We start from the raw sequence: 22,264 nt of genomic DNA on the forward strand, positions 1-22,264 counted from the left end.
AGAAAGAAGTATTTAACTGGGAACTATTACCCCGTGACTCCTATGACCCGTGCAATCTGTAAACTGTGATGACTGTAGCCCTAACCCCTTGAAAATGGAGAGAAGTTTCCCCCCAGCTTTCCCCACGGCGCACTCAAAATCCCTGAAATCCTGGACTGGGTCAAGCTTCCTGAACACACCAAGCACTTCTGCGGCCCAGCATCTTTCCTTGAAGTGTCCTCTCCCCATGAGGACTATGTCTTCCTTACCTTAGCACCCCCAGGGCCTCGCAGAGAGCCTGACACACAGCTTATAAATGGATAACACACAGTCGGATCAAAGAATGAATGATTATTATGCAAAGCTGCCTCACCGCCTTGACTCCATCCCAATGACGCTATTAAAAAGTGGAAGAACACACAGAGGGAGCAGTATTCTTTAAACCGACAACCGCATGAGGGCAAAGTCCCGACACAGAGCTAGAAGAGAGACACAGGACGCGATCTGTAGGCCGCTGGGACCTGCAGGAAGTGCCCCCCAACCCTGCAACTCCATTTAGAAGTTCATCTCCATAACTTAACAACCCAAAGTAGCTGAGAAAATCAGACTCCTCTGCAGTCATCTATGTGGGGAAGAGATGTACTCCCGAAACAGCTGCGAAGCATACGATGTTCTTCCCATTTACTGACAACATTAACTTGAAAATTCGTCCCCACGAGTGGTACTGCTGAGTTCGTACCACTCCTCCAAACCAGATAAAAAGTACACAAGAATGTAGGAAACCTATTAAAATCGCACACTGAACGAAAAAAAATTATGACACTGTTCAGATAACATCAGCACCACTGCCCAAAGGCAAAAAATAAAAGTACACCACAAAAGCGGAGGCCTTTCCCAGAAATACCGTACCAATCTCGAAAGGAAACTGATCTCTGATTTCAAAAGGGTGATTCCATCCCAGGAGTCCGCTGGGAATTTCTACTTTACTTTGGGAATTCTTTTCAATTTGAGTGATTCTGCACAGGTCAAATGGAAATGGAGCCAATCTAACAATTAACACAGGTGCTTCGGGTTTAAGTGCATTTTCCAAGACATGACTTGCATTGGTATCATAAGCCCTGCTCGTGATGGTTTACTGTTTAGATGTGCGTTCCCGTTAAGGCCGGCTAATTCCTCTACCCCATCTCAGCCATCAGCTGCAGGTCTCTTCCCTCCGGCCTCTCAAACACCTACAGTCCTTCAGCCTCTTCCTCCGCGGGGTCCTTCCCTCCCCACGCCGTACGCCCCAGCACCTCCCACGTGACTGTCTGGCACCCACGTAACTGAGCATTTCATTATACGTGGACTTGGTTTGTTCTTTAATTCCTCCACATGTTACACTTTTCTCCCCTGGTCCCAAGTCCCACGTTTAGACCTTCTGTCACCTCAGAGAAGCTGTGGGGTGTCGAGCGTGGGTTTGCTATTCATCCAGAGGAGCCTCTTTAATTAGCAAGAGAGACCTGGGAGGCTGACAGCATTGGGGTGCAGGGGTCAGATAGGGCTCAGGCCGCCTCCCTTCACTTTCCGCCTCGGAACTCGGAGCAATTTCCTTCCCCCACCACGTTATCTCCTTTCCTCATCTTGAAAATGAGGGCAAGAACAGTACGCTGTGGTATAATTCTTGAGGGGTCAGGGAAACAATGACTACGAAAGCACTCGGCATGGGGAAAGGTCCAGTCCTGTGGACAGCAGTACGTACACGGCAAGGACCCGGTCAATGGCAGCTGTTGCTATGGAAACCGTCTGTCCAGACACCCACACGCAAGTGCCAGACCCGCTGGGTGAGGAGGGGAACAGGCAGGTGATGCGGGAAGGGTGTTAGGTACCGCGAGGGAGGGGCCCTGCCCTGTGTTCCTCGCCAGCCTTTTATACTGGAATAAGGAAGCCTGAGGTCTTCTCTTTGACTCTTTAAAACCACTTCTAGTGACTAACATAGGTACCTATTGTTCACAAATTTATCGGGTACTATTGAAAAATGTGACTACATTGATGCCTAAAGTATGGTTACGTAAGGACGTGACTATCAGGGGCTGCTGGGTGAAAGGTGTAGCGAACTCTGTGTTACTTTTTTTTTTGCGGTACGCGGGCCTCTCACTGTTGTGGCCTCTCCCGTTGTGGAGCACAGGCTCCGGACGCGCAGGCTCAGCGGCCATGGCTCATGGGCCCAGCCGCTCTGCAGCATGTGGGATCCTCCCGGACCGGGGCATGAACCCGTGTCCCCTGCATCGGCAGGCGGACTCTCAACCACTGTGCCACCAGGGAAACCCTCTGTGTTACTTTTGTGACTTTTTTTGTACCATAAGCTCTACTCGTTATGGTTTATTGTTTATATTTCTGTTCTCCTTGAAGCCAGGCTAATTCTGATTCTGAAAATCTAAAATTACTCTAAAAGTCTTAAGGAAATGATTACTAATGGGTTATTTCCTTTAGTTTGGATGTCTATATTTAGGACTGAATTTCCTGCACACAAATAACTACTGTATTTTTAAGTTAGATTTGCTGTGGACTGAATGTTTGTGCCTCCAAGTTTGTATGTGGAAGCCCTAACCTCCTACGGTGATGGTACAGGAGGTGGGGCCTTGGGAGGCGATGAGGTCATGAGGGTGAGGCCCTCAGGATGGGATCAGTGCCCTTAGGAGACACCACTGAGTTTGCTTCCTTCCTCCCTCTTCCCACTCCCAGACTCTCTCTCTCTCTCTCTCTATCTCTCTCTTTGTCTCTGTCTCTCTCTCTGTCTCTCTGTCTGTCTCTCTCTCTCTGCCCCCCACTCCCAAGTGAAGACACAGCCAGAAGGCAGCCCCTGCAAGCCAGGAGGAGATTTCTCTCCAGAAACCAAACTGGTGGCACCTTGATCTTGAACTTCCCAGCCTCCAGAACCAAGAGAAATTCAGTCCATGGTATTTATTATAGCAGCCTGAACTAAGATAAGATTCCAGTTCCTACTGGTACTGTCATTAAAATATCTCTACTTCTATCAGTTGAATATGTAACCATTAAAGTGACCATCTGTGTGACTTTGGGCAAGTTATTTAATTTCTTTGTGCCTTGGTTTCTTCATCTATAAGGATAATAAGCTTTCGTACAGGTTTAAATAAGTCAATTATGTGTGCTTCGAAGGTGGCCCTTTCGTGGGAAGTGCTCAGTCACTGAGAGCTGCCGCTGCCGCTGCTACAGAAAAGCACTGCTGAGTTCATGGTCTCTGCACAAACGTGCAGACTCGCTCTCGAGACGTGACCTAGATTGCAGCCGTAGGTTACACTGGTTGGCTTTCATGCATGAAAAGTCTCCAACTCAGGGAGGGTGTCTTCCCTTAAGATGATTCCACAGTTGTGAGTCAAGTTCAACTCTTGGCAATGTTGGAGTGATTAGCATAGGAGTCCCAGGAGGATACACCTGGCTGTCCGTCCCCTGCAAGGTGGGTCTTTCTCTCGTACCGTGTGCCACCCCAGACAGCGCATCTGTGCCCCTCTGTGCAGTTTCACACCTGCAAGCCTCCTGAGGCTCACAGAAGAGCCTGGAACACTCAGGCAGCGCCACATGGAGAAGGCACGGGCCGGTCTAGCACGCACAGTCTGTTTTGTACTCAGAAGCAAAGGAGTGCGAGCTGAACGCTGAAATCCCTGCCAGGCAGTCCAGCCCTCAGGGAGCTGGGGCCCTCCCGGCTGAGCTCCGACTGTCCCCTGTGTGTCCACCACATCACCATGGCTGTGGGTCGCTGTAAAGCCTGGGAGAAGCGCGGCGCTGTTCAGCCAACAGGCATTCTGCTGCGATCCCTCACCACTTTTACTCAGTCTCTGTTTTATGGTAATTTTCTCTGAAACTGCATGCTCCCTGCCCCCAGGACGGGACTTTGATCATGAGGGAGCCGTAGTAAAAAAGAGAGAGAAATAAGCCTGGGGCTGTGACGGTGCAGCATCCGTCCAATCAAAGGGAACGCAGGCGAGAACCGCAGCCCCAAGCTCAAGGGGGCAGGCAGGATGGTTTTGAGAAAATCAAGGAACTTCTCTGAAACACAAAGGCACCAGGGGTCCTGTGTCTGTGACGGGGATTTTATGCACAGTCCCATTCTGACCATTAGCCGTGTGTGGTTCGTTTCATCAGGTTACCCAGCCACAAAGTGTGTGGACCCTCTCCTCGCAACACCTCAAAACCCTGTTTGATGTTCCCTGAATTCTTACCTGACAGGACAGCACTGGGTAGAAAACTGGATTGTTTTCCAAGGAAAAAAATAGTGAGGATGTTCCCCAAAGTGAGCTTTCTCTGGGACTCCTCCCCCCACCCCACCCCCGCTTTTTCCTTAAACAGACCCTTCAAGTCTTTTTTTTCCTATAACATCTTCTGTCATTTACAAGAAAATTAAGTCAGTTTTTCCACTTTTAAATACAAATGGGAACACAGTACGTTTGCTGATCTGATGAGAATAAATGTCCTGGTCCAGGAGACGGCAGTGTACGGTACGGGTGGTACCCGAGAGGCCTCCAGAGCAAGGAAACGAGGCTGCCACCTGAGACTATAAACCGTAATCAGCACAGAGGGCGTCACCTGGAGGACCCTCGGCTGAGTGTGCATTTGGCGGGAAACCAAAGGAAAAGCTGTGCTGTGACAGTGCGCACCCTGACACGGCCCGGAGGAGGGGCGCCTGGCCTGGGGACATGGAATTCTGGTGCCTCAGCCGTCTTGTCTGTGAGGTGCAGGTGGTGTGATGGTTAGAAGCACGGGGTCTGTTACTATGAGACACTGCAGGGTTCCCATTTCTCTGTGCCTCGGTTTCCTCTTCTGGAAAATGAGGCTAATGATCTAGCAGTTGTGAGAAGCAGATAAATTAATCTGTGTGGATTTCTCAGCACCGCACCCAACTCAGAGGAGGCGTAAATACTCGAGGCAGCTGCTGTTACCATCACGGCGGGCCCATCAGGTCATCACAGCCCGACGCCCTTAAACACCTGGATCAGCCATCGCCCGCCCTCGCCCGGGTTCCACCTTCACCCGTGGCGTCTTGCTTAGTGGCTTCTGGTGTGCCCATCACCAGGGGGACAGAACACTTCATCCGCACGGCCGTGGCGACCCTGACTGACGCTGAGCATGTGGGGATCCGGGAGGCATGTTCATGAGACCCCGTGGCTCTGCGTCCGAGCAGCCCGGGTCTTGGCCTGCCCTTGATCCGAAGTACACGGAGCACCACACACCTCACACCCGTCCGAGACTGCCTTACCTGTGACGTGGAGCTTTTCCTCGGTGACCTCGGCCTTCAGGTAGATCCGGCCCCTCTTCTCCGTGTGGTCCATCCCGCAGAGGCTGGGGACGTTTATCACGCACTGCTTGTGCACGTTCATATCACAGGCTGTGAGTCAAGAAAGCAAAGGGTGAGGCTGGGCGTGTGGCCTGGAAACATCCCTCCCTCGGTGTTTTGGCTGCATGAACAGAAGTGAAAATGAGCCACCCTCTAACTCGATACTCTGCTATAATGCTTTTGGTGACATAAAGAACGGTTAGCAGATGTCCCTTACAGCACAGGCTGCATGACAGTGACAGCGTCCTTAAAATACTCGATCCATACTTGTCCAGTCTTAACTGAAGCAAGACACCCCCCTGTCTTCTGTGAATGCTTCCAATACATAACAGCATACAAAATCCACATAGGTAAATGCATGTAGAGCACAGACTAATTACTATTTTATGTACACAGAGGCAAATGACATGCACATTTTAAACAGACGATTCTTTCTGCCGAAGAATTTCTTATGCCTTTCTGAGAATTTGCAGGTTGAGTAAAGGAAATTCAGAAAATGTTCCTTTCCTCAGTAAACCGTATTTCCAAGGAGGCTTAAGTGCATTGCTTTTGTTTGTTGCTGTTTTTAAAAGAACCTGTGCTTGATATGTTAAACCTGTCTTCAGATATTTAAATATTATTCTGAGTAAAACAAATACACGCCTGGCATAAGCCATTTCTCACCAGCCGACATTACGTGGGCGAGAAGGGGCGGGGGAGGATTAAAAAAAGATCAGTCTTATTGTAATGGACTAAAGGAACCCTGAAGAGAGTCCGGTGCACTGAGCACAAACAGAAGACTGTGTAGGTGTTTCAGCTCTACTGGACCTGTACCTTCAGGTTTCCAGAAGGAGGGGCGGCCCTGGGACGCTTGTGAATCCTGCAGGGGATGCTACAAGGCTCTTCTGAGCCTTCATGCCCCTTTCACCTTCAGTGGTTAATTTTAACGTGGTGAACTAAATAGCAAGAAGCATCATGGACAACGGATCTCGGCTACGATTATTAAACACCGAGAGCAGGAAAAGGGATACAACGAGGGAAGCACAATTAATGTGGATTCACTCCCAAAGGGAAGCGTTCAAAATCACGTACCCTGATCCGGCCAATACAAAGCCTCTTGAAAAGCTGTGCTATGACCCGCATTGACCAAATCACGTGTTCAAGTACTTGGGCAGAGCGTGCAACTTAAGGGAATAAATGCCAGACCTCTGGAAAGGACGTGGACCTCAGGGGGGGCGTGGGAGGTGAAAGGGCCCTGGGCTGTACCTTTGTCTCGGCGCTACCGTCCGCGGCTTGTATCGTACATCCTGGGAAGCTCATTGGCTTTCCAACTCCCTTTCCTACTCCGCAAACTAAGAGGCCTGCACAAGTGGTTGCTGACTTCCTTTGCACCGAGCAGAAGTGTCTACAGCATCATAACCTACTGTGTGCAAGGGCAGAGGAAGAGGGTTCTTCTCTGCAGAAGTGGCTCTGGCTGGGGGGTGCTCTGGGTCCTGGCACCCATCTGCTTATTTTCCTGTGTCCCCCAGGAAGGAGCACAGGCAGCCGCCCCAGAAACCCTAGGACTCCAAGGCAAAGAGCTTAAAACAAAACACACTGGTTTTCAAAACTTTTACTGACAGAACCCATTTTACAACTAAAATGTTATTAAGCAGGATCCTAACCTACAAACCAGATGAGTGTCATTTCATTAGCATACACTTAGTTGATAAATTCAAATCTATACCACTTATTTACGATAAAGACATTCCTGGATAACCGAGAAAGGCCTCTGATGCGAACAAAACTTTTCACCCAGCCGTTAGGGGTGCTAGGCGAAGACTCAGTTCCGCCTCAGCGATGCATTTATTCCCGTCTTGTGTTAAAGTTGGACAGCATCCCCAAATCCTGGTTCACCCAGAAGAGGACGGGCAGCTGCTGCCCTTCTTTAAGGGCACACTTCACGACCTCGGCTGACTCTGCAGCGGGTGTAGCAGAAGAAACGGGAGGGCCCCGTCTGCAAGGTCACCTTCAACTCGCCGAGGTTGAGTGCCTAACACAGCTGAGGATTCACTTTTGTTCCAAGTTTTAAAATAATTAAAAGTGTATTTACAAGTGCACTTAGAATCCTCACTTGCAGAGCCTCTGAAAACAGTGTCTTTGGCATCCTAGCGTTTCCCTAAATGCAGGAAGCCACCGGCCTTGCTGATCGCGAAGCTTCCGTGAAGCTCTTAGATTCTACAGCTCGGGAAGGTGAAGCAGCCCCGCGTTCTGAGAAGCTATCTGAGGGTCCGCTCCATAAAGTTCACAGAGCTTGATGGTTATGTGCAGTTGGCCCTTGAGTGACACGGGTCTGAAATGCATAGGTCCACTCAGACACGATTTCTTTCCAACAATTCCACAGCTGCCCCCGCCACCCAATCCATACCCCCATATCCGCTGACTGTGGGCGCTGAGCGTCCGTGGAGGGTCCTGGAACCGAGCCCCCTCGGATACTGAGGGAAGACGACATACGTATGTCTTTGCTCCGTGTCGGGACACACAGATGAGGCTCTGGGCCCTAAAAGCCATCATTAACGAATGACACATCTTATATTCCCATAACCCTTCCCCTTCTACTAGAAAAAAACAGGCTCAGTAAGTACCTTTTCATGTCCTAAGAATAAAATTTTATTGAAACAAATAAATAGCCTGGGGAATCTCATTACATGACAATAATCAAAGCAAAGAGTTTCCACAGAAAGAAAAAGATGTTTTTCTTTCCTCCTGGTGTTTGGTGGTGATACACACAGAGCAGAAAGGGGAAGGGGAGAGGACGGAGGTCTTCCGGGGTTTCACCTCTAACTGGCCTGGTAGGAATCTGATCTGTCCAGAAACACACAGGCCAAGTGAGCTTCAAAAGTAAGATGCCCGCCCCGTTTTTATTTTTGCTGTGGTTTCAGCGCTAAGGAGAGCCTACTGGATTTTTCCACAGTCCACCCACTAATCAGAGACCCAGGAAGATAATGAGTACGAATGCTCAGCTCATCTTGAAGCCAAACCAAATGTGGAGTCTGGAGGTGGGGACACACGGCATTCGCTGTGGGTCTGACAGGCCTGCGTGCAACAGCGATCGCAGATCTCCACCACGGAGGACTGGGGTAGCAGCGACCTCATTAAATCGGGTGCTTTTGGGGTGAGGGCTCAAAATTAGGCAGTTTAGTAGTTTAATAAACCACAACTTCGACAGCGGAGAGATCCTCTCCTTTTTCGGGAGAGTCCATATCTGAACGAATTCTACTGACGAGCTGAAGAGTCACTAAGTCTTGAAGGGCCCTGTCAAGCCCGGACGCATGCTGCAGGGCCTCAGCATCTACTAAGAAAAGAAAACTTACTTACTGTCACACTTCATCCCCTGATGGATGAGCCCGTACAGCAGCGACCCACAGTGATCGCAGAAGGTGGGGCTTCCATAGGTGTGGATCTTGAATTTGTGCTTGCTCCTGGGGTCCTGAGGGGAGAAGCAGCACACTGAGCATCAGTCACGGGGAGACCATACCTGGGGATGAGGCCCGCCTCAGGCCCGCCCTTCCCGTCTCCACAGCAAGGCTCCAGGCGCCAGACTGTGTGTGCACCGTGGTCTGAGGTCACACGGTGGGCAGGGGCACCTCTGCCGCATCGTGTTTTAAGAGGCTGCCCGTTCCGGGCTGGGCACTGGATGCCCACGTTCCCTCTCTTTCCGGGGTGTAATCCGCACACAGCGGGGTTTCTCCCAAAGCTACCACTTCTGGACCCAGAGCCATCAAGGTACCCGAGGGTGAGCAGAGCGGTTCAGACACCGCGGTCTTGCCGCATCCCCGGGGCCCAGCGTGGGCTGTAGCAGGCACAAAATCAGGGTGTATCTGTGAAGCTGAGTTGAGTGACCCTGGAGCCATTCAGCAGACTTGGGGCCATTTCCTTTAGGGCGAGGCTTCCAGGAACATACTCTAAGACCAGATATGCACCCAAACCCACAGGACGTCTTCCTGCTTCTGCACCATTTCCAAAGCAGCACACGCATTTGCAGAGGGAAACGTCAGTGTAACCAGATGAACGCTGCCAACGCCTGGAAGCCCCTCCCCTAGCCCCCGTGGCAATTCACCTCCTCCAGCACCACGCAGATTGCTGAAGGGACAACTAGGCAGCCTTTTTCCAAGGAGTGTTTTGTTCCTCAACCTACAGATAGATTATAGACAAGGAAGCCAAAATCACATCTAGCACACAGTAGTAATGACAGAGCACGGACTCTGCGGTCACACTGCCTGTGCTCAAATCCCCTTCCCTTCCTTCCCAGAGGCATGACCGTGGGCAAATTACTCATCCTTTCTGCCCCATCTACACACCGGGAAATTAACAGGACTTGTCTTATGTGGTTGATATAAAGACAAAACAAGTCAGTCTTAGTGAAGGGCTGAGAAGGGAAAACCCGCGTAAAGCAGTAGCCCCTCTGCTTCCTGCACCTCTGTTTATTCATACGTAAAGTAGAGCACTGAGCTAAAGGATCAACACATCCTATTTGAGCGGTAAAACAATTTCATCCTCAACATGCCACATCAGAACCCTTCCTCATTCAATTCCTCCTCCCAAACCATTCTCTGTGGCCCGAGCAGGTACCACTGTCTGAATGAAGGAAGATGCCAGGGGAGCAGGGTTATGGGGAGGAGAAACCACGAGCTCCACTACAGACAAGGGAAGCCTGGGGTGTCCTTGATGTGTCCTTTACTCTGGGGCTTCTCCAATGCAAAGATACTCAAAGAAAGATATGCTTGGCTTCTGACCTTCTAGGAGCCTGGGTGCTGGTGATGTGAGGGAATTCCAAAGGTGATCGTGACTTCATAAGATAACTGACCTTTTGGGTGACACTGGAACCTAAAATCTAAGACACATACCGACCAATGAATTATTTTGACTACTTTTTAAAGGCAGAAATTTAAAAATTCTGGAATATTTTAATCACGCAGATTAAAATAGTATGAAGAATAGTAAGTCAAACGCTCACGTAAACTGGATAAATGTTAGCATCCCTCCGATCTGCCACTGCATTTATTATTATCATCATCATCCTCATTCTGCAGAGATGGTAGCGTTCTTCGAAGTCTTGCGGCCAGTGAACATCAGAGATGGGATCTGACCCGTAGCTGAGGCTTTAACACTGGTTCCCATCCGAGAGCTTTCAGAAATCCACCCAGAATGAGGCTCTGGCTCCTAACACCCTTAAAATTTTTTTAGTATTTGCAACACAAATTTTTTTAGTATTTGCAACACAAATTTTTTTTGAAATGAGAACACCACCTGTTTCTTGTAAATAAAGTTTTACGGGACACAGCCGTGCTCATTCATTTACGTATTTCCTGTGGCTACAATGGCAGAATTGAGTGACAGAACCTGCATGGCCCACAAAGGCTAAAATGCTAACTGGCCCTTACAGAAAAAGTCTGCCAATCTCTGCTCTAGGACCGTGGCTTCCAAAGTATCGTCCCTACACGGCACCAGCATCACCTGAAACTTGTTAGAAATGAACTCATTTAGCCCTTCCCCAGACCAACTGAATCAAACTCGGTGGAGGAGGCCTCAACACGCCCTGCAGGTGAGCCTAACGTTGGCAGGTGCACAAGACGGAGAACCACTGCTTTAGAAGGTTCCTCCACAAATATTTAGTAAGTGCTTAATGGGTGCCAGGTGCCTACGTGTGTAAATGACTGACACAGGTCACTGGTTTACTTTGGAAATGTCTCTCGGGGTGAGAAAAATCCACACCTTCCTTGGGAGGTAACTTTTCCGGCCCATGGCAGCTGTGAACGTGGTCTGAAGTGCGGGCTTAGCCTTCCACCAATTTCCCCAATATCCCAGGATGCTGGGCAAAATGTCAAGGGCACAGGCTGGTGTCAGTACCAATTAAAAGTTCCCAATGCAGATAGTAAAGGTTGTGTCCTACCACGCGGAGGGCAAAAAGGAGGCCAGGGGGAAGGACAGCCTGCTCTCCCTGCAGGAGGACAGCATCAACCAGCGGCGTGAAGTAAATCCAGCATGGCAGCTCCCACACAGCCCCCGGAGCCTGGACGCACGAGGCGGTCCCGGGGCAGCTGTCCTGCCAGTTGGCTGCCACATCGATCTCTGTTGACGTGGCACACGGGGAACCTGCTTCACTTTTCAGGAGGACCTGAGGTTTACTCATCCAAGCCCATGTGGCATCTTCAGGCTCTCACCTTTGGAGGTACAGGAAGACAGCTGCCCCTCCTGGATGTGGCCGGAGAAGGACCAGGTTCTTGGAGGCTTTACACCCTAAAACTGTGCCAAGGACGGTGCCTGCGGTAACAATGGCAATAACAACACAAACACACCACCTGCTTGCGGACCAGCCCTGTGTGCGGGAGCTTTATGAAAACCATCATCTCTCCTATAATAAGAGCCTTTACCGGGATTCTGGAGACCTGTGTTCTGACTCCACCTTGATACAAACTCAGCAGCCTTGGAAAAGTCATGCCACTTATTTACAAAGCAGAAATAAACCTAGTCTGCCAATGTCCTAGCTGGGGGGTGAGGGTGAGGGAACATGTGAGAAGGGGCTTTGCAACCTGAAAGATCCCTGGATGAAGGCAAGAGAAGATTACTTCCAACAATAACGTCATCGTCATAAACTCCAAGGTGTCAAAGGTTTCCCAGCAATACTTCAGGGACCTGGGCTCGCAAGGGGAGGGAGGAAAAAGCTAACGGGCTCCAGTGCCCACAGGCGGCTGGAGGGGAGGCCACGTTGGCAAGAAGGCACAGAACTCTGTCTGTGGCCCTGAGTCCTTCCCCTCCGCCCTGGACTCGCCCTCCAGGGCAGTGCCTGTGAGACAACCTGCCCATCCAACCTGCCTGGGCATCACGGCGAGGGGCCGCGACCACCTCCTGCGGCGCAGAAATGAACTCAGGAGCACGGATGCTCTTCCTGGTCTGATCTCACCTCGTCTGACAAGAGAAACCAGTGTCAGCTGAAGGGCTGTGACTTAGTGGAGATTTGCAGAGAGCAACTGCTCTAAAAATCAAACTTCCCGGATCTCTGATTTTCCATCAATAGCCAGTAACTTCTTTGGGCCCCAACTTCCTCATCTGGACCCCGAGGGTGCCGGCTGGATCGGGACCTTCCCCGTGGGATTTTGGGGAGCCCGACAGAGGTGTCGGGACGTCCCGTGGGATGAGGGTGGGAGAGGGAGGCTGCTGCTAAAAGAAAAATTTGAAAACAACTGGAATAGATGATCTCTTTGATCCTGTCTTGCTTTTAAAAAGAAAACAACCAACTTTTCATTTTTTATTTTGCAATAATCGAAGACTCACAAGAATCTGCAAGAAAAGTACAGACCGTCCATGCACTCCTCACCCTGCTTCCCCCACTGATAACATCTTACACGAGCGACCGTGGTATGTCAGCAAAACCGGGGCACGGACACTGCTGCAGAGATGTGAACTAAATGGCAGGCTTGAGAGTTTCACCAGGTCTTACGTGCAGAATTCCCAGGCATGTACTTTTATTGTACAACTTACGAATTAAATGCTCTGTTTACTGAATAGGGAATACAGTAATATTTGCTGGGTAAGTACCATTAAGTCAAACAGGACACATTAAGTCAAAAGCGCATCTGTCGCTGGTTCATCAAATATGTAACTCGCTGGATCTCATGGGAAGGGGCCCTGGGAGGACGAGTCTCAAGACTGATCTGAAGAGTAGAACCAGATCGCTTTTCTCTAAGCGTAGGAAGCACGTGCTGTGTCTAAAACGTTCTGATCAGTTTTTCAAAACAAAAGCATTTCAAGGCACAGGCCAACTGAGGGATCCCCCGAAGTGTAGGACCAGCCACGGGGCCTGGGACAGTGAAAGGTGTGTCAGCCATGGCTTCCAGGTGATGCTGGTAACCCGGATGGAAAGATAGGACCCCAAGGCAGGAGCTGTGCCCTGCGGGCTCCAAGATGGGCTTCTCCACAGCTGCTGAGTGAATCACACAAACAGTGCCTGCCGTGGCGTCCCCAAGAGGCTCCGTGTGGCCAGGGAGGTGCGCGCAGAGGAGCTGAGCCTTAGGTGCCCGAGTGTCACTCGCCCTCGGGTAGTGAGAAGCAGCGTTTGATGGACGGGACCCGAGGGGTCTTTCTGACATCTATAAACCTCGATGTCCAACCCTTCCACTGGGGAAGCCCCAGGTAGCACCCTGGCCCCTCTCACCTTGTTTTGGGTGTTCCCTACTCCTGGTCTAACCATCTTCTGCCAACACCCCATCTGCCGAAAACACCTTAAAAAGCAACAGCGAAGGCTGCTTCGTCCTGCCAGGAAGCCGCTCCAGATGCCGGGACCAGGCATGCTTTCATTCTTTCCTCTGGCCTTCCAGAGTGTTTTATTTCTTTTACCTGCCACTCATGCAGACAGTTATTCCTCTACCTTCCTCCTCCTCCATCTTCTCATCATTTATCACCAACCCCCCAGCCCCCGCCAGAGGACAGACGCTGAGGGCTTTAAAGAGATTTCCTAAAGCACACTGCTGAATTTGCAGCTGGACCAGAACCAAGGCTGGCAAGTAAGTTTTCACGTTATCTCTGGGCTTCCTGGAAACTGAAGCAAGGAGGGAAAAGAAACAAACATGATATTAGGTTCCTCTGGGACCGCAAAGCCACCTGGATGCAGAAACCTGCCTTAGCATCGCCTAAAGGCATTTTGTCTCATACACGGTGAACCTCCCTACACATGTGTGAAGGGGACCTCCGAATCTTTAACAAAGCACACTTCCATCCCTGTTCACCTGAGGATTCACGACAGGTATCCCGCATATAAGTGAGGGTAAGCCCGGCCGCACCCGGTGCCACAGTGACATGGCTGGTCTACATACCAAATCTGCACTACTGCCAAGATGGTAACATTTCCTCACTTAATGCAATAGGTGCAGATCTTACTTTTTACTTCTCTAGGCACTGGCGACCTCTCATTAAGAGGGGTATGAAACCTGCTGTCATATGTCACAAGCCTGACATTATGCTATAACGAAAGCGGGAAACACTCAGCTCAGGCGTCTCTGTCGTCTACACGTTTGGGGGAGAAAAGCAAGTTTTTGACTAAACCAATTTTCATAGGCACAAATGAACTCTAACCCACAAATCTAGACTGCTTAGGAAAAAAATAACAGGTGAACATTTCAAGTCCTACTGGAAACATCTGCTAGCCTGCTTTTCCTACCTTAATTTTATAATACAGCAACTTAATTGGAAACATATCTCAGCATTTCTACCAGGACTTTTCAAAGTCCTTCAGCATCATCACCATCATTTTGTAACACGTTCAGAGTAATAAACCCATGGGTCTGCAGTGCACAATATTTTGATGCTCATGGGCCTTGCATTTCCTAGACGTCTTCTTGTATTGTGTGTAAGCATCTAGAAGGCGTCTTCTAGATGTGGTTTAAATTGCAGACTTCCATGATGGAGACGCATCCAGCAACATGCAATGTGAAACCTCTAGAGGAGTTCAAACCCTCATACCCCAGGAGGCGGGCGCTCAATGATGCTCTTTGACGAGGATGTTTATATTTGAATAGACATCCCTTCAAATGCCCTTTTCATCGGATGAGTGAAAAAAACGGCAGGCTTCTGGCTAGAGGTCATCCAGGCTTGAATTTTCCACCTGAACGTGAGTGTCTCTGAAATGCCCTACACCTTTCCCATAGAGGGAGGACGGAAACCGCTGTCCCTGAGGGCTGGGGTTCAGGCTTTAGGAGTTTCTGGAAAAGACTGCCTTTCACTGAAGCCCGGGGTGCGATTTCCTCAGCCGCCCTGAGCAGTGTGGCTCCTTCAAGCTGCTCCCTCCACGTACCAGGAAAGGTCCCTGTTTCACCATCTGATGTGTTCCCATGAAGCACACTTGTAAGCCAAGCTTGGGTCTAAACATCACCCCCGTGCTGACTACACAAGCAACACCAAAAACACCGCTCCGAGGGTGAATCTGGCATTATTTCTGTGACCTTAAATTTCTTGGGAACAAGTTTTGTTTTGTTTTGTTTACGTCTATGATTTTAAAAATTCCTATTTAAAACTTTTTGTTAACATCAGAGTATGACCAAAACCAGATCATCTGACGAGGGTGACTTCATGTAACTTGGATACGATTCTAATCATTACATTGGACATCGCGTGTTGAGCAAACAAGGCTCTGACAGCCCTTCTCAGGCTCAGGAATCAGCCTGCTCAAGTGTGCTTTGCCTTTGATAATACCGGTCTTGTTGAATGTGGCCTGCTCTGAAACAGAACTAAGGATCTTCCATTTCTGGAGACAGTTAATTTTTGATCTTAATGTAACCCCATTTTATTCTGATGAGTAACATTTACCTTTACAATTGGACTACCTTGTCAAACCCAGCTTTGCTAGCAGAAAGATCCTTACGGGTTCTTTGCCCTGCTATGTAAGATGTTGTAATCATTAAATGAGAAGTGACAGAGTCTTTTAAAAAAATTCTATATAAATAGCTACCAGCAAGGCCAAATAAACCATAATTTACTTAAATTTTGGAATACTCTGTGGCAGTTAAATCAAATGAGCTAGATCTTTCTGTAACTAGATGAACAGATCCCCAAGATATATTGTCTAATGAAAACAGCAAGCTACAGAGGGAAACATAAAATATAGTGACATTTACATAAAAAACAGAATAAGGAATAACCCTCGGATAGAGAACAATAAAACAGCTTTTCTCTAGATAGATATATAAGTAAAATAGACCTCTGACTAGTTTCAGAGGTAACAGTGAGAGGAGGCTCTAAACACTATTGAAACGATTTAAGTAAAAAAAAAAATGAATTCATACGTTATCTACGTAATCCAAATTACCAGGAATCCCAACTGAATTTATTTGGTTCTATTTTACCCCGTTCATGAGACCATTTAGAGGGACAGCCTACACATGGTGAAGGAATTCGGGGCACAGCTGTTATATCTGGTGGTAAACGGCTTTGTCTGTAGCTTCCCCAGCAATCTGCTGAGAAGGTGTCTACATGAGACCACGGTGCAGATATCTGGTCCCACCAGCCATCAATAAAACTGAAATCTTAATTAAAAGCTATAATATAACCAGCATTTCCTTACTTTGTAGTAAATTTTATATGTTAACATCTCAGGAAAACTTGACATATATAAACATCTTATCAATTACAGCTTTCACATTCCAAAAGAATCTTTGATGATTTAGTATGAAATTCTGATATTAAAATAAGATGCTTGAAATATGCAAGTATTGAAACCACAAAGCCTATTATTCAGCAAAAAAAAAAAGGTATTTCCGGGACTTCCCTGGTGGTCCAGTGGATAAGACTCCACACTCCCAATGCAGGGGCCCGGGTTCGATCCTTGGTCACGGAACTAGATCCCGCAGACTGCAAACTAAGACCCGGCGCAGCCAAATAAATAAATATATTTTTTAAAATGTGTAGAAGAGCTCAATAGACTTTTTTTTTTTTTAAAAAAAGCTATTTCCTAGTTAGCTATCGATTTCTTCATTATACGTCAAAAATTATCTATTGTACACCTACTGTGTGCCAGGTGGTGTGTCCATAACAGTGAAGGCTCCAGGTCTGGCTCAGGTCCTGTTTCACGTGGGAGAGGCTGTGTTATACTGTGTTAACAAGTTCCTAACTTTCGGTGGCTCACCACAATAAACATTTATTTCTCACTCTTCACCCTGGGACCCAAGAGAGCAGCCCCTCCCTGGGATATTGCCAGTCTCATGGCAAAGGAAAAAGAGAAATGGCAGAACCACTCGATGGCTCTTAAATCTCCCACTTGAAAATGGTGCCATCATTTCCGCTCACACTTCACTGGCCAAAGCAAGACACACGGCCAAGCCAAAGTCAACGGGCCAAGGGTGTAAAATCCTCCCCAGGAAGGGGCAGTGAACTGAATAATAAAAGAATCTGCAAAGACCCACGGAGAGCTCAGTCTTTTGCCATTTTATATTATTTGACGAAGAACAACAGAGAACTTCCAACTGAAATCTTGTAGGTTTAAGGTCAACTGAAGATAGTTTCAAGTTGGTGACGTCAAATAAACCAATCTACCTTTTAGGTACCACATTAGCTTAGCAGCAAAGCTGTGATGGAAAAAACCGCAAATCTCATTGGCTTTCCACAACAAACCTTTATTTCTCACTCATGTTCTATGTCAGGTGCTGCAGGGTAGCAGTGCTCATTCTGGGACTAAGGGATTAAGAGGCCACCACTCCTGGGGACACCCCAGTATCAGGGGCAGAAAATCAAGAGGCAGGAACTGAACAACGAAATCTGTTCCTGCAAGAGGCATGCTTCTCAGCCCCTGGCTGCCACCGGTCCGAGCACAGGGCAAGCCTGACCCTGGGGGAGATCCTGTCCTCTGTGGGGAGCTGCCGGCCATGTGGCGATGGGTGGCGCCATCATCCTCTCACAGGTGACAGAGCAAACAGTAGGGGAAATAACCCAATCTTCCACATCTGTTCCTTTACCTCTTTATCTATACTTTATACCCAGGAGTTCATGAAAGTTTCTGTGTCAAGGATATATCATCATTTTTCCTTTTCCTGAAGTCAACCTGACTCCTCTGAGGGGAAAAAAAAATCATTCAAATATTATGTTTCTTTGTCCGTTCAATCAGGTGAGTTAATTAACTAGATTTATGATAAATCTTGCAGATGACAATCTTCTCAGGAAACTCTCACATTTAAAAGAACGTTACTTTTTTCCGTTTTAAGCTTTTGTTTCGAATTATTTTTAGACTCACAAGCTATAAAACTGCAGAGTTCCCATGGAACCCTTCACTCAGCTTCCCTCCACGGATGGTTTCTTACAAAACCGTAGTAACACAGTCAAAATCCAGGAATGGCCGTAGGTACAATGCTATTATATGGATTTCACTGGTTTTTACACGCACTCATTGTGTGTGTGTGTGTGTGTGTGTGTGTGTGTGTGTAGTTCCTATGAAACTGATCACATTCATGGTCATGATACAGAAGAACTCTAGCCCCACAAAGAAGCCCCCTGTACTACCCGCCCCTCTAGAGCCATACCCTCCCCTCATCCACAACCGCTGGCAACCACCCATCTGCTTCTCTATGAGATAAACTTTTATAGCATTTTTGAAAGCACCAAACAATATCTGTGCTACTTAGAGATTTCGTTAGCTCCAATGCCCCAGTCTGAAGGGAAAACAAAACAGGAACCCAAGAAGCATCTTAATTATGTGAACCCTCGCCAGCCCTCAACAGTTGTTTGTCTCCCCCCAAAAAAAATTCATGGCCAAGTTTATATGACTCTCTGAGAACAAATCAGAGGTAAATGGAGACGTATTTATTCAAGCCTCTCCAAGATTCCATCATCTTTGTCTCACTGAGTAAAGACAGAATTGGGCTGTTGTTCGCGTGAGGAACCCTGGCTGACACTCTGAGATGGGATGGGACAGATCTGAAACCTAAGATTTGGTGGCTGGATAATATGCCAGGGATGCTGCACTGATTTTTTTCACGGACTCGAAAAAGTATAACATTATTTGCAGGAAGGCTGACTTTCATGCCTCCCTATCATGTTGGAATTCCCAAGCAGCTAGTATTTGTTCAACTGATTAAACAAAACAGGCTAGGCAGAGGCGGCGCTCCTGTCTCTTTCTTGACTGCATGGTCCAGAGTGGGCAGGACCCTTCCTCTCTCTAGATGCCTGATTCCTTCCCCAGACTGTTTATTAGTCCCAGTAAATATTTCCGAAGTGGCAATCCTCTCCGAGCCACGTGAGATATACACTTCCTGATGCCCAGTGATCTTTCTGATTATAACCTTGTGGTACACATTAATCACCCATTATTAATGCCCAGTTGTTTACTCACAGGCTCAGTTACGTAGGTGAGATCGTATTTGTCATAATAAGACTAGAAAATACAAAGTAGAAAGGAAAATCTTGTATTTTGGGTATGCTTCATTCAAAAAGATATGAGAGTGTGGAGGTGTGTGTTTTCTTAGGAATCATACTGAACAGGCTGGTCTGTGATTCTTTTACTTTTCTTAAACAGTTCATCATTAAATATAAGCAGTGTCTCATTATACTGTGATATTTTATCATGTGGCCAAACCATATTTGATTTAATCAGTCCCCAGTTCCTGGACACTGAGGTTACTTCCAATTTCACTATTACAAACAACACTACCAACAGGTGTCTGTGAGCACACACGGTGCAAGCGTCTTATCAGCTCCTCAGGAAAAAAGCCAGAAGTGGAAATCTTGGGCCAAAGGGATGAACATGAAATAGTAAAATGAAAAGCTACGCATCCATTATAAGCCAGGGGTCTGGTTTTTTTTTTTTAATCTTTTTAAAAAATAAGTTTATCTATCTATCTATCTACCTATCTATCTACCTATCTTTGACTGTGTTGGGTCTTTGTTGCTGCGCGCGGCCTTTCTGTAGCTGTGGAGAGCGGGGGCTACTCTTCGTTGCGGTGCGTGGGCTTCTCATTGCAGTGGCAACAGGCTTCTCATCGCGGTGGCTTCTCCTATTGCAAAGCACGGGCTCTAGGTGCACAGGCTCAGTAGTTGTGGCGCACGGGCTTAGCTGCTCCGCGGCATGTGGGATCTTCCCAGACCAGGGCTCAAATCCATGTCCCCTGCATTGGCAGGCGGATTCTTAACCACTGCGCCACCAGGGAAGCCCCAGGGGTCTGTTTTTGATCAAGACATTCTGGCTGGGCTGGCCGGCTGCTGAGCCTCCTGGATAAGCTTGCAAGTAACCAGTTACATCTTGGTGAAAAACAGAGTGATATGTAACTCTCGGCTTTTACTTGATTTCTGTTACGTGCAGGCATTTGTCCTTGAATTAGGATTTCCCCATCTGCTCACTGATGGCTGAGCCGCCACAAAATGTTGGTTGACATTTTCTTACCTCCAATTGCAGCTCGTCTCAAGGATTTACTGTTCTTTCTATTGGTATGTTTTTGCTCCTTTTCTTAAACTGGGAATTGAGAAACAGTGAAGGTTCAGTCATTTGGGGGATGGTAAATCTCCAGCCATTTGTCAGTTAAGCATGGCTGGTCTAAAGCCATAAAGCAGGAGAACCCCTTACAAATTAAAAAAGAAAGAAAAAAATCTCTATTTCTAGCCTCTGCTACAAAGTCTCGGCACTTAGCTTTACACGGATGCACTGGGTTCAGCTGTACAGATGTGACCGTGTGGCTCTTCCACCTCGGCCTTCGCCCGCGAGAAGCAGTGTCACAGGCGCCACTGTGTGGCCCTGCAGCAGTGCACCGCGCAGTCCCCCTCATTGCTGCGCAAGCATCTCTGCCTTTGGCTGCTGCGTGCTGCTGGTTCTGGAGCGCGCGCCCGCATCAAGCAGATGTACTCCCTCCTTTCTATTTTGTTTTAAACAACAGGAGGCAACACTAATGCACTTTCCACCCCCTGTGACTTTAAATGCATCCCAAGCAACTCCTCCCAGAGCTCAGCCGGAAGGGTAATGACAAAAATAGCACTTGTTCAGTTCTTCAATCCCACATCTTAAACCCCTGGCACATATGAAGTTTGAATTTGAATAGGCATTTGAATTTGAATATGCATTTGAATACCTATTTGACTGGGTATTTGAAAGGTATTTGAATACCTTTTTTGTTGTTATTTAAGTGAAACATACCTAGCAAAAACATCACTGAGAACATGCTAATATTTCTACTCACAGCAAACCGTTTTAAGTGTTACAATTAAAGCAGAAATTCAGCATGGTTTGCCCTGACGAACATTTAGTCTTTTTTTTTTTTTTTGGTTAAGACACTGGATGATTTTTTTAATAGAAATATAGTTGATTTACCATGTTGTGTTAATTTCTGCTATACAGCAAAGTGCTTCAGTTATACATATATATACATTTTAAAAAAATATTCTTTTCTGTTATGGTTCATCACAGGATATGGTGCTGCACAGTAGGACCTTGTTGTTTATCCCAACGTCTAATCTTCAGTGCTTCCTCTTTCCACTGCCCCAGCTGCCCACCCCCTTCCAGGGAGGCTACGAGGTGGAGACGGAGCAAGCAGAAGGGAGAGGGGTGCTATGTAAAGACATCTGTGCAAATGTCTCTAAGTCATGGTCTCTGTATTTGAGAATACAGAAATACTGTGATCGCTAGTATTCTAAAAATGATTTTTTCCCCCTGTTCACTGGCTTGACTTTAGAAAAAGTCAACATTTAAAAGAAAAAGGGAAATATAACCAAACCAGATGGCAGCCCGTGGTCCCCTGTAACCAATTTAAAGGCAGCCACCGACAGCCCCACCCCCTTGCTCTACCTGTACACGCAGGGCTCAGAAACGTATTTCCAGGGTACCTGTTTACCCATCCTTTCTAACAGGATACTGCCAGAAACAGTGTGTGTGTGTGTGGTGGTGGGGGGGGGGGGGGAAGAGCTCAGATAAACACACAGAACCCAGCTTAAGACTTCCTTTATCTTGTGAAACAGCCGGGAAGGGTCAAAGGAGGACAGTCAGAGATGAAGAAACTGAGGATTGGGAAAGGTTTCAGCGAGAACCATGGCTAGTAAAAGTGGTAAAATTCAGGATTCCAACGCAGGCCTTTGGCTCAGGTAATGGGTCTGACTCTGGGCTGGATGCTGAACCAGCGGCAGACAGAGAAACAAACTGGGCAAGAAGCCCCCTTCCGGTATCAGGATAAACCTGATATACTGTACACATGCCCAAACTTTTCCTTCCCCCAAGTAACTCAGATGGACCCAGGGCAGAAGGCTGTTTTCCCATGAGAACAGGAAAAAAGATAAAATGTAAAGCAGCCGCCTATCATAAAGCAGAAATACATGACAATGGCATCTTCCATCTTTAATATGTCTAGATTCCCAGATTATCGGGTTCCTATTATTCCCAGATATCTCTGGATTCACATCTCCTCTGCTATTGCAAATATGTCCAAGCTGGAGTAGAAAGACAGATACCCTCGGATTCCACTAGAGGGGAACAGCATG

General features: G+C 47.7%; 1 protein-coding gene across 1 annotated transcript in view; it reads right to left on the reverse strand.

Annotated features, from left to right (window-relative positions):
* The window catches only part of PRKCA (protein kinase C alpha), a 364,351-nt gene that overhangs the window by 90,403 nt on the left and 251,684 nt on the right, over positions 1–22,264 (reverse strand). Inside the window, exons 4-5 of the mRNA XM_065897487.1 lie at positions 8,645–8,756; positions 5,231–5,359 (exon numbers count right to left, since the gene is read on the reverse strand). Of these exons, the coding sequence (XP_065753559.1) occupies positions 5,231–5,359; positions 8,645–8,756 (241 nt within the window). The remainder of the gene's footprint in view (positions 1–5,230; positions 5,360–8,644; positions 8,757–22,264) is intronic.

This window comes from Phocoena phocoena, chromosome 19 (genome assembly GCF_963924675.1).
Source record: "Phocoena phocoena chromosome 19, mPhoPho1.1, whole genome shotgun sequence".
NCBI lineage: Eukaryota > Metazoa > Chordata > Mammalia > Artiodactyla > Phocoenidae > Phocoena > Phocoena phocoena.